This window comes from Dipteris shenzhenensis, chromosome 30 (genome assembly GCF_047967505.1).
Source record: "Dipteris shenzhenensis isolate YYH24624 ecotype China chromosome 30, Dip_SZ_1.0, whole genome shotgun sequence".
Lineage (NCBI taxonomy): Eukaryota > Viridiplantae > Streptophyta > Polypodiopsida > Gleicheniales > Dipteridaceae > Dipteris > Dipteris shenzhenensis.
In genome coordinates, this window is record NC_141625.1 from 33,386,655 (window position 1) to 33,398,203 (window position 11,549).

General features: G+C 41.6%; 1 protein-coding gene across 2 annotated transcripts; it reads left to right on the forward strand.

The window, feature by feature from the left end:
* Positions 1-238: 238 nt before the first annotated feature.
* LOC147882008 (uncharacterized) lies at positions 239-11,185 on the forward strand. Of its 2 annotated transcripts, none has more exons than XM_087401960.1 (27): positions 239-1,401; positions 2,869-3,007; positions 3,454-3,525; positions 3,779-3,850; positions 4,085-4,156; positions 4,364-4,435; positions 4,534-4,605; positions 4,757-4,828; positions 4,962-5,033; positions 5,118-5,186; positions 5,609-5,680; positions 5,891-5,962; positions 6,271-6,342; positions 6,443-6,514; positions 7,445-7,516; positions 7,628-7,699; positions 7,792-7,863; positions 8,110-8,181; positions 8,277-8,348; positions 8,442-8,513; positions 8,720-8,791; positions 8,940-9,011; positions 9,102-9,175; positions 9,309-9,443; positions 9,533-9,871; positions 9,966-10,333; positions 10,653-11,185. In XM_087401960.1, exons 1-27 carry the CDS (start codon positions 1,290-1,292, stop codon positions 11,022-11,024), a joined length of 2,976 nt encoding a protein of 991 aa, XP_087258086.1. In that variant the 5' UTR covers positions 239-1,289; the 3' UTR covers positions 11,025-11,185. The 2 variants fall into 2 exon arrangements, with proteins under 2 accessions (XP_087258086.1, XP_087258087.1); XM_087401961.1 differs by having other exon boundaries at positions 542-598.
* Positions 11,186-11,549: the final 364 nt, after the last annotated feature.

Sequence of the window (11,549 nt, forward strand, 5' to 3'; positions counted from 1 at the left end):
ACCACTCGATGATCCATCCAGCTTCCACTCAAACTTGACTGATGCATCTGTGCGCTACGGATTCCCACCTCGTGGCCTCTTCAAATCGCATCAACATCTACAAGTCTGATCTCCACAATTGCAGCACGCATCCCGCTGCACTACTTATTACTCTATCTGATCTCTTCTTCCCCCTCCATCACCTCACCACCAGGCTCCTGCAACCCACACCCCTCTCTGCCTTTTTCGTAGCCTGCTCCTAGCTCCCTTTATGTCCCTTTGTCTCAATCCTCCACTCGCCATCCCCCTGTATTTCAATTTCTTCTTGTTTCTTCGCTCGCTCGCCCCCTCGCTCCATTATTTCCCGGCCACTCCCATCTCCATCCGTTGTCAGCGACTCTCTCAGAGTCTCCGTCCACAGTCCCCTCCATCATCCATCCGTGATCCATGTAGCCTCAACGCCATTTAAACCTCACTTAGGATTTTGTTTTCACCGCTGTTATCGTGCAGACAAAGCCTGCACGTCCAGCGCAGAGGCCTCGACCCAGAATGCCTAGTTAACATGATGCCGAGTTCACAGCGATAAAACATCACGTAAAACATGCTCAGTTTCTACGTGGTACAGCTCTCCTCTTTCTGTTTCTTCCCCCCCCCCACCTGCGAGTTGCCTAGCGACCGGATCTCTGCAAATACTTGTTACGTTCCCCTCCCCGCGTTAGAACCGACTAATGTTTAGCGATAAGCGACTGCACATAGCGGAAGAAGGATCAAAGCCCAGTTGCGGCTGCATCAATCTGGAGACGTGGGTCCAAAATATACTGGAGAACTCAGTGGGGTCTAAAGGCATTTCTTCTCGAGAGATTCGAGCTATGAGTACGCGAAAAAAAATGCAATAATGAACCAGGACTTAGAAGCAACCTCTCCGTGTGCGATTGTAAGCGGATTCGTTGGGAAACAGGCTCTTTACGAGGGAACAACTTTCCTGAGGTGGAGGAAGTGCTAAGTGGAGATTTTTTGCATGCATTGCTTCCAATGTCATGCAAATACGCGCCAGCATATTGGCCGGCGACGTTGAAATTACCTTGAGGTGTTCATGAATCGACATTGCGATGAGCACTGGTGCAGACTTAGCGCAACCTGAAATGTAACGTGAAGAACAGACAATGTGGGTGCATAAGACGTAGTGATTCTGCAATTCAGAGAATCGCTCATCACGTTAGAGCTCCAGTATCGCTAGCTCCCTCTTTCTCTAGAATTGCTTTCCGAATCGTACAATAGTTATTCAGATTTCCGTCAGCAACGTCGACAAAATGAAAACTCTCCCAGATTGGCGTTTCACGCAAGACGCCCGTTTCAAACCTTTCGTAGCTGTCGTTGCCTTGCTGTGCGCCATCAGCGCGAAAGCGGGCGTTCCCCAAGAAGGTACATTCCTCTCTACTCTAAGAATTCCGGTAGAAGACGGGGCCGTCACTATGTAATGTCAAGACCCGTGGTCTCTTTCGCGGACATCTTTTCGTCTCTGCTGGATTTTTCTCATTGATTTAACTGCGCCTCTTACGTTATTCATCAAACGTAATCCGTGCATTGTCTACTTACGTCCTGTATTTGACGAATTCTCCACGGATCCTGTTGCTATTTTGTCGAGTGCCTCGTAGAGGTCTCTCTATGGTTTTCGTATCACATGACTAGACCAAAGCTCCTATGACGTTCTAAGAGCGCTTTTGCCTAAATCTTTAGCAATGGCTCTAAGTATCAGGGTCCTTCGTTCTGGAAATTAAGTATCAAGGTCTTTACACCTACCCGCGTCATCCTTATATGAATCTGCGCTTTGTAGGCTAATCTCTGAGAAGCTGTAGTCAGCTGTCTTACGCTTCTTCGTTTTGGTGCAGCTCCTTAACTTGTCAACAATAAAATGGACTCACGCACTTCTGTGAGTGATGATCATACAGGGGGACACCACGGCCAGAGGCAGCCAAATTATGCACGCGCACATGTGTTCAATAGTGTGCTCATCCGTACACCCATATGCCCACACATACGTATTTCAAAAGTGTGCTGCTGCCAAGTCCCCGTATTTTGTGCGTCTGTACGTAAATGCCACAGACTGGGACATTAAAAGTATACAAGTGACAGAAAAATACAACCATATTCCATAAGGAGAAATTGTGTGAGTTCTGAAGTTGGGGATTTTGCAGAGCATTTTTGTGAGTTCTGTTGTACATTATGCAGATAATCCGTTCTTGGAATTTGGCTATTTTCACGGGAGGAGCGTTCTAGAGGAGTTCTTAGTACAGTGACACTGTAGTGTTTGCCTTTCGGCTCATTTACTTTGAGCTATCTGTATTTGTACGACCAACTTAGCGCTCTACAACTGAGTCTTAGTGAACCAGCTAAAGTGACTCTATATTTGGGAGTCATAAAAGGATACATTTTGCGACATTTTGAAGGGTTTGTTACGCGAAGGTGGATTCCTTGTTTACGAATGTCTAATGATACGGGACGAGCACAGCCACATTTCACTGGCAAGAAGTCGTTTGTAGATTTTGCAGACCAATATTCTGAGTCCTGGAGTATCTCAAGCTCACGGTCTTTCGTAGTGGAAAATTCATTGAGCTGCTAGGTTTAATTCTAGTTCTATACAAGATGCTCCGAGCTCAGTATCTAAGCTCAATTGTGGTTGATTTGGAGATATACTTGTGGTTGCTTGATCAGAAGCTTCTAGTCCATGTTTTACATAAGCTTGACCCCCCAAACTGTCAGAATTTGTTTACTACAGTCTCTCTGCTTATCATATGGAATCATAACTGTGAGCCACTTAACAGTTCAGGTTCACAGTTAAAATTTGTAACTTTTGTCTTTTCCAAGGCTAATAGCCGTTGCAAAATGCAGGGGAAATCTTGTTGGAAGTGAAAAGGGCTCTCAACGATGCCAATAATGAGCTTTACAGCTGGGATACAACAACAGAGGTAGACCATTGCTCTTGGCCAGGGGTGACTTGTGACAATCTGACACTTGCAGTGGTTGCATTGTAAGTTCCATATAAGCTGGTTGTCTCCCTCTTGTCTCTTGCAAAGCTTGGCATCTAAGAAGGAAAGACCTGTTTTGGGTTGCCTCATGGCCTGATCTCTGGCATGTATAGCAAACAATGCATCCGAGTCCAATATTTGAAAATGCCAGTTTTTAAGCTGTAGTTACTAGCTAAGTAAGCCCCATCACCTTTCTGTACTTTTAATTATAGCACTCATTTGCATACATAGAGCTGTAAGGCCTGTATCTCTTGCCAATTAGAGAGCAGCTGACATCAGCATATGGAAATCTACATGCACCCTTTTCACGTTTTAAATTATGCATAAACTGTCCTTGGGCTATTAGGTTCAATCTTGAGTTCAATATTGATGACGTATGTCTTGATTGTAAGGTGTTAAATAGTTACAAACGGATAAATACGATAACGTGGTCTGGAACTTGATGCAGGAATCTCTCAAGCCTTAGCTTGAGCGGAGAGATTTCCCCGCTAATGGGAAAACTGAAGGGACTGAAGACCATGTAAGTCCACACATGTGCCTGTAAGAACAAAAGTAAACTTGGTGTCAGTTTTGAAAAGAGGAACTTAAATTATTTGATATGGGAATTGCTGCATCAAAATTGCTGGATTAGCTCTAGCACTCTGGATACAGGACTTTTGCAAACTCTTATTAATTGCAGTAACCTATGATATACTCTGTCAAGAAGGTCCTTCGGTTATTCGTCTCTATTTGAGATCGAATTCTCACTCTGTTGTCCATAAGATATTTTGCAGCGTTTTGAGCCACAATGCGATTTCTGGCCAGATTCCCGAGGAGATAGGTGACTGCTCAAACTTACAATATTTGTAAGTAATTAATGTTAATTCTCTTTAGGTTTCCGTTGCAATTGATCATGGGAAAAGGTCCCTAATTTGATAATGCAGGGCCCATGTGTACTTCAAATACCTTAAGTGTTCCCTTTCTAGATTTGATTTTCTTTACCAGGTGTAATCCAAGGGTGGTTTGTGTATAGTACAGTATTCTTCAGATGGGATGATTTGGAAACGTGACCCCTTAACTTTTCGTGCTATCAACGGCAGGGATCTTTCTTTCAACAAAATTGAGGGGGATATTCCATTTACCATCTCTAAATTGAAGCAACTAGAGTATTTGTAAGTTACTCTATTTTTGGACACAAAATGCATCTACTCCTTTAGCTTTGGAAAGACATTTGCCATCTCCCCTCCCCTTTGGCTTGCTCTAAAGTTCTTCCACCTTGTCCTCCTGGAGTTGGCTTCTACTTATCTTTAGAAGATCTAGTATATAGCGAAGGCACTTTCTATTGGCCCTTTGACTTGGCAGCCTGGATTTTGGTGCAGCTTGATGAAAAGTAACCAGCTCGCAGGACCTATCCCATCAACCTTGTCCCAGCTTCCCAACCTCAAAGTCTTGTGAGTGTTCAGTCTCCATGGTTAGTTTTTGTTTGAATTGGGATGCAGAAGTAGTTTTGAAATCGAAAACCTTACAAGGGTGATCTTCACGGTTGCAGAGATCTGGCTCAAAATCTTTTATCGGGTGAAATACCATCTTTGATATACTGGAGTGAAGTGCTGCAGTACTTGTAAGCTGTTTATGAACATAAATTGCTTCAGGCATCTTGTGGTGTGGCTGTTTACCGATCGCTCTGGCATTGCCCAATAAGTGTGCTTGAATTCTGACTTTCAATAAAATTATTTTCTGTGACTTTTGCCAATGACTATTTTCATACACAGGGGCCTGCGAAACAACTTCATCTCAGGAGGTTTATCCCCTGAAATCTGTAGACTGACTGGCTTATGGTACTTGTAAGTAACAATACATTTTTTGGAGTGCTTTGAGGCAAATACAAAACCAGATTCCGCTGGTGTTCACTCATAGAATGCAGCGGAAGGATTTTTGCAACCGGACTTCAGCAGCAGTATTTGTGTCCCTTTGCAGTGATGTTCGCAGCAATAACATTACTGGTGCAATTCCAGAGAGCATCGGTAACTGCAGCAGTTTCCAGATACTGTAAGTTCTAGCTTTAGTATCTAATATTGTGAATCGTACTCTGCCTGTGTGTATAAATGATTAAAATCTTAAATTGGCTTCCAGAGACTTGGCATTCAATCAGCTTACTGGTGAAATTCCTTTCAACATTGGCTTTCTTCAAATAGCTACATTGTAAGTGTGAATTTGCAATCTTGATCTTTTGTTCTTTTCTAAGTGAACAATGATTTCATTTGCTTTGCAATGTAAGACACAATTGAGCTGATCTTGTTTGCTGTCATACTATGCAATCAAATGGATTGGGCCTAAGCTTGACGTGTTTGTAACCATGTATCTTTAAGAAACATTTTTCTCTAGTTTCTGTCAGTATTAAGAAACGAGCAAATATTACTGCTACCCCTTTGTACTGGCTAAAATGTATATCAAGTGTTTCGCTATGTCAGGAGTCTTCAAGGACGTAATTTGGAAAGATAAACATTGTATTTGTGTGACAAGTTAAAATGACGCCTTATGCAGGTAGATTTGAACTTAGAACAATGCATGCGGCATGAATAAGTTATTACGCTGTACTAATAGCAATGTTTGATTTCGTGTAGGTCATTACAGGGGAACAAGCTTAGTGGGAGAATTCCTGATGTCGTGGGACTTATGCAAGCGTTGGCAGTTTTGTAAGTATAGGATTTAGCGTTATGTAAATTGTTTAAGGTGGTTCAGGGGGATTCAAATATCAGTTGTGCACCATTACTGCCGGTAAACCACGAATTGCTTGCGGACATGTTACTGTTTTGCATACTTGGTTACATATAGGTTCTGGACCATGGATTATGCTAAATAACACACAATCACTATATCTAACAGTCTTTGTTCTGTTTTCTCAGGGACTTAAGTTACAATCATTTTGAAGGTCCCATTCCATCTGTACTAGGGAATCTCACTTTCACAGGAAAATTGTGAGTAATACGAAAAAGAGAGATTGGAAAGAACAATAGGGATTTAGGACACTTGTATTGAACTTTAGTGCATGCATGGATCCAACGATGCTCTTTGTTATCATCCTGAAAAAAGTATGGACGTCATCAGCTGCATACAATACTATGGATGCCATCTTCTTTCAATCAAAGCACCTCTTAGCCATCACCTTGGATTTGGTTGCACGTGTAGATATCTTCAGCACATCACAAAATGTGTTCTGATTTTTGGTTCAATTTTGTAGAACATAGGTCACTTTCTAAATTATATTCCCTTCTTCTCTTTGCAGATATTTGCAGGGTAACCATTTCAGTGGACCTATTCCTCCAGAGCTAGGAAACATGTCAAAGCTTCAATACTTGTAAGCTATTCTCTGTATGTGTATCTTCCAATTCTATGCTATATGTTGCATTTCGTTCTTAGCCTTGGAATTTTGACATTTGTGTGGTTGGTGGATCCAGGCAGCTCAACGATAACAACTTGACCGGACAGATTCCAGGAGGTCTTGGAAAACTGCAGGAGCTCTTTGAACTGTAAGACTGCAACTAGTACTGAAATGAACGCTGATCTGAAACATTTCATTACGCTAAACTAATCCTCTCTCCCTCCTTCCCTCCCTCGTCCCCGTAACCTCCCTCTCTCTATGCGTAGTGTGATTACTGTGACTTGCGATTTGGTGCCGCTCAAAAGGAGTGTATAATGCCTTGATCGAAACAATTTCAACTATAGTCTTGAAGGGTTTCTTTAGGGTTGAATTCATGGTCGCCTTGGTCTCTTGGTGCTCCCTTTCCAGCAGCAATGCCAAATGTTCACACTTTTCCCCCTAGAAGTGAGTGCAACTAACTGATGCACCATTGTTTGTAAGATCCTAGGGGTCATCGTCGTTGGAGAGGGTAAGCAGGAGATATAGAATCATAAAATATCAGGGGCACCTAGTGTTCCTCATTAAAAGGTAAGGTATATGGGGGTCATAGTCCTTTGGAGGGAGATATTGAGTCATAAACCATTAGGGGCACCCTCAGTAGGAGGTATGGTTTGGTGGTGTATGGGTTAAGTCGAGATTCGAATGTTAAAAGGTAAGAGGGGGCCAGGGCAGGGTTAAGGGTAATAAAAGATATGGGTAAAGGGCATTGCTTCACGTTCAAGCCAGAATGGTGAAGGTGTTGTGGATGGTGATCAAAACGGATTCAGAACATTCTTGATTCTCTGTTTAACTAATTTAACAAATAATAGCCTTTTAGGCCCTTTCCATGTTTTTTACTGTTTGTATTCCAAGATTCATAAAACTTTGTTACGTACAATCTTTTTCATCTGAATGCAAGACTTAGCCTCTACAGGCTGAACATTTAATTTGTAGAATACTATGACTGAAGTTGAATGATTGATGCTTGTATTTGGGAGTCTAAAACAAATTAATTATGAATATGCTACCTCCAAAGCAAGGACTAAGTTCAAGCATGCAGGAATCTATCCAACAACCAGCTGGATGGGCCTATCCCAGAGAACTTAAGTTCTTGTGTCTCATTGACTTCTTTGTAAGTGCAAAGTTTCTGCTCAAATTTAACAGAGAGCCAAGTTATTATACCAAGTTTGTTTTACGGTATATGAGGGTTTTCCAAGCCTTGACATGGATTTGTTTTGTGAAGCAATGCACATGGTAACCAGCTGAGTGGTGTAATTGCTCCAGAATTTCAAGACATTGTTAGTCTTACATACTTGTAAGTAGATGGATTTTTATTGCATCAAGCTTTTCCTTTCATCTTTGACTTGTCTGTGTGCGTTATAGGTGAACTTTAGCTGATTTTTTCAGAAACCTTTCATCCAACAACTTATGGGGGATCATTCCTGAAGAGCTTGGCCATATCAGCAATCTTGACACACTGTGAGAGCACATTTCTTTTTCTGTGCTCTAAATGGCTGATTGGAATCTCTCCTGTGGTTTCTTTCTTCAATGATCCATATTTTTATTCTTGGTGGTTAAGAAAGACAGACAGCATTGCCATGTGCAATTCTGCATTCTTGGACCATTCATAATCTTAATGCACGGTTTATGGAGCTCCTTGAGTTTCTTGAATTGAAGTGGAGGAAACTATCATAAAGTGGTGCATTTCTTTGTCTATGTGAGCAGGGATTTGTCCAACAACCTTCTTTCAGGTCCTATTCCTCATTCGCTTGGTGACCTTGAGCATCTTTTTAAACTGTAAGCAATAAATTCATTGCTATCGATTTTTCCCATGTTTTCATTAAGCATAGCCTTTCTGTTTTCTAATTTATTTTTTCTTTGGGTGTTACCAGAGATCTTAGCAAAAACAAGCTCAGTGGAGCTATCCCAGTGGAATTCGGAAATCTGAGAGACATTTACAAGATGTAAGATGCAATATTCTGGACCTCTTTTTGAGTTATTGAGCTTGTGCTGATGTTCTCTGGTTAGTAAAATACTGATGAGACATTAAAATACAGGGATCTTTCTAACAACTCTTTGACAGGATCCATTCCGCAAGAGTTGGGCCAACTACAAAATCTTAACATATTGTAAGCTCTTTTTGGGTTTGTGGCAATACTGTTAAATTTTATTCGGTCTTGCTTGTTCTGATAAGTTGTAGTAGGACTACATTTCATGATAATGTGAACATGTTTCTGCAGAGCGTGAACCTATTTGGTAAATGTGATTCAACCCAGAATCCTGTTTTGATTTCTTTTGTTGTTCTAGAATGACGCATTGTCCTTACCTTCTGTAGGTATCTGGATGACAACCATCTGTCTGGACAAATCCCCCCCCAACTTACCAATTGTTTGAGTCTCATTGCTTTGTAAGTTCATTCTTAAGAAAAGAAATCTTTGTTCTTCAAGAGACACATGAGGCTGACACACGAGGCTGGCCATTCAAGCAGCCTTACATACTCTTGTTTCGCCTCAAAATCTCTAGGGGCTGATTGTCAAATGCAATGCCTTGCACAGGAACTTGTCATACAACAATCTCTCTGGAGAAGTACCTGCATTGAGAAATTTTACACGATTCACATACGAAAGGTAGACGCAATATGTCTTCTGCCTGCCTTTTTTGGGATGCTCTTGGTCTGGAACATTTCTAATGTAACTCCTAGTGGTGATTTCCTGCAGCTACCGTGGCAATTTAGGGCTTTGTGGGAAGTGGATTGGGCTTTCTTGTGGAGTTTCGTCACAATCTTCTAACGGTAATTTAATCCTTGTACTATGATCTGCTTCTTTGAGCATCGTCTGTTATTCTTTCCAAATAAAAAAGTTGCTTGGGGCGCATGCAAGATATTGCAGGCTAGGCAACTAATAAATGTGTGCTTATACCTGTAGGAATGAAATCCAGAAGTTTGTTTATTGGGCTGGGGCTTAGTGGAGGACTATGTGTACTTGCTCTCTTGGCCTGGTTTTGGAAATTCAATCATCAGCCTGACCAGTATATGAAACAGGCAAACAAACCTGCGCAAGGTAAATATTACTTGTAGGGGAAAAAATAACCTCAATACAAGAATGATAGGACTAAGATGAAGATTTTGAACCATTTCCTGATATTGCAGGCCCTCCCCAAATGGTTACGCTTCAAATGGACTTGGCATCTCATTCTTATGATGATATTATGAAACTCACAGATAACTTAAGCCAGAGCTTTGTGATTGGTTTTGGTGCATCAAGCACTGTCTACAAATGCATATTGAAAAATGGGAAACCTGTTGCAGTCAAGAAGCTTTATAATCACTATCAGCAGAATAACAGAGAGTTTGAAACTGAGCTTGATACAGTGGGAAGAATAAAGCATAGGAACCTTGTCAGTCTGTATGGTTATTCTCTTTCACCACACGGAAATATGCTGTTTTATGAGTACATGGAAAATGGAAGTTTATGGGACATATTACACGGTATGCATTAGAATGCATCTTCTAACAAATTTTGTTTGACAGCTCCTTGGTCCTGCTTCAGAATTTCGGAATTGCTAATGAATGTTTCTCTCAGGTGCAAAAAAGATGAAGCTCGACTGGGACAGGAGGATAAATATAGCACTTGGGGCTGCCAAAGGACTTGCATATTTGCACCATGATTGTAATCCTCGAATTGTGCACAGAGATGTGAAGACATCTAACATTCTCCTCGATGAGAATTATGAAGCACATCTCACAGATTTTGGCATCGCTAAAAGCCTTTTGCCAGCAAAGTCCCACACATCAACTTTGGTCATGGGGACCATTGGCTACATCGACCCAGAGTATGCCAGGACATCCAGACTAAATGAGAAATCAGATATTTACAGCTTCGGCATTGTGCTTTTAGAGCTATTGACTGGAAGAAAGGCTGTGGATGATGAAACCAACCTCCATCAATGGGTAAGCCGTGATACCCAGCTTTCCTGGGTTTCATTTTTGGCCCTTTTTGGCCTGTCCCTCGGGGGTAGGCCTTAGTTACGATTCGGATTTTCTGAAAGAGAAAATCGGCTGCTTCTCTTACCGAAATCAGAGCTGCACCCATTGCTAATTTCTTCCATCTCTCTCTCTCTTTCCCCCCCTTCCCCTCTCTCATAACTTTCAATTCATCATCTCGGGCAGGCCTGTTGAATGATTTATTATCACCTGCCCGTTGAATGACCTATTATCATTCACCTTGTTTTGGGAGGCGTGAAGATCATTGACTCTTACTTTGCTGCAGGTCCTTACTAAAAACGATAATGGCAAACTCATGGATACTGTCGATCCTGTTATTAAGGATAATTGTCCTGACTCTGCCGCTCTAAGTAGGGCATTGCAACTCGCGTTACTGTGTACTAAGAAGCATTCAGCCGCAAGACCTACCATGCATGACGTTGTACGGGTCCTGTTATCATTGACTTCAGTGGCTGAAGGAAAGCCTTGGGTCCAGGCACCGTCAGGAATGAATTATGTCAGGTATTTCAACGCCTATGGAGATATCAAGGGTAGGGAGGAGCTTACCAAAAGCTCAGAAGGGCATCTGTTTCTGAAATTTGGAGAAGTGATTTCTCAGAACACTGTTGAGCTAGGGCACATGAATCACTCTCTGTGAATTGTTCACAAAAAACCTGTAAACCATGTACAATGAGCCTGTAAGATTTCAATTTCACCTGTTAGAGAATACTTAGTTATAGTAGCTCAAAAATCTACGAGTCCTCAGAGAACTTCAAATGTTGAAACCCAAGTTTTGTGATTTGTTGAGAAATGTTTTTCACGAACACTCATCTCTTGTTCCTCCTTCCATGTTTGTTTTGTTGATTTTGATGCCATGAATATCCTTGAAGGCTCTCCTCGACGTTAACATCAAGACTTTTTTATATGATTTGATTACCAATTTTTGACTAGACAATAATGGGTACATGTAACATAATCTAGCTATCGCAATCATGGGAACATAGCGTGTTGATCTCTCTTGCATGGAGCTACACCTACCCCATGCTCGTCCAAGTGAGAGAAGGGACGAAAAGTGTGGTTACACACAAATTATGCTCATGTGGATACGAAACAATTAAAAAAAACAGTGGTCCACTTGGTTAAGAAAGGAGCCTTCACACGGTAGCATAGGGGTTCAAAATCC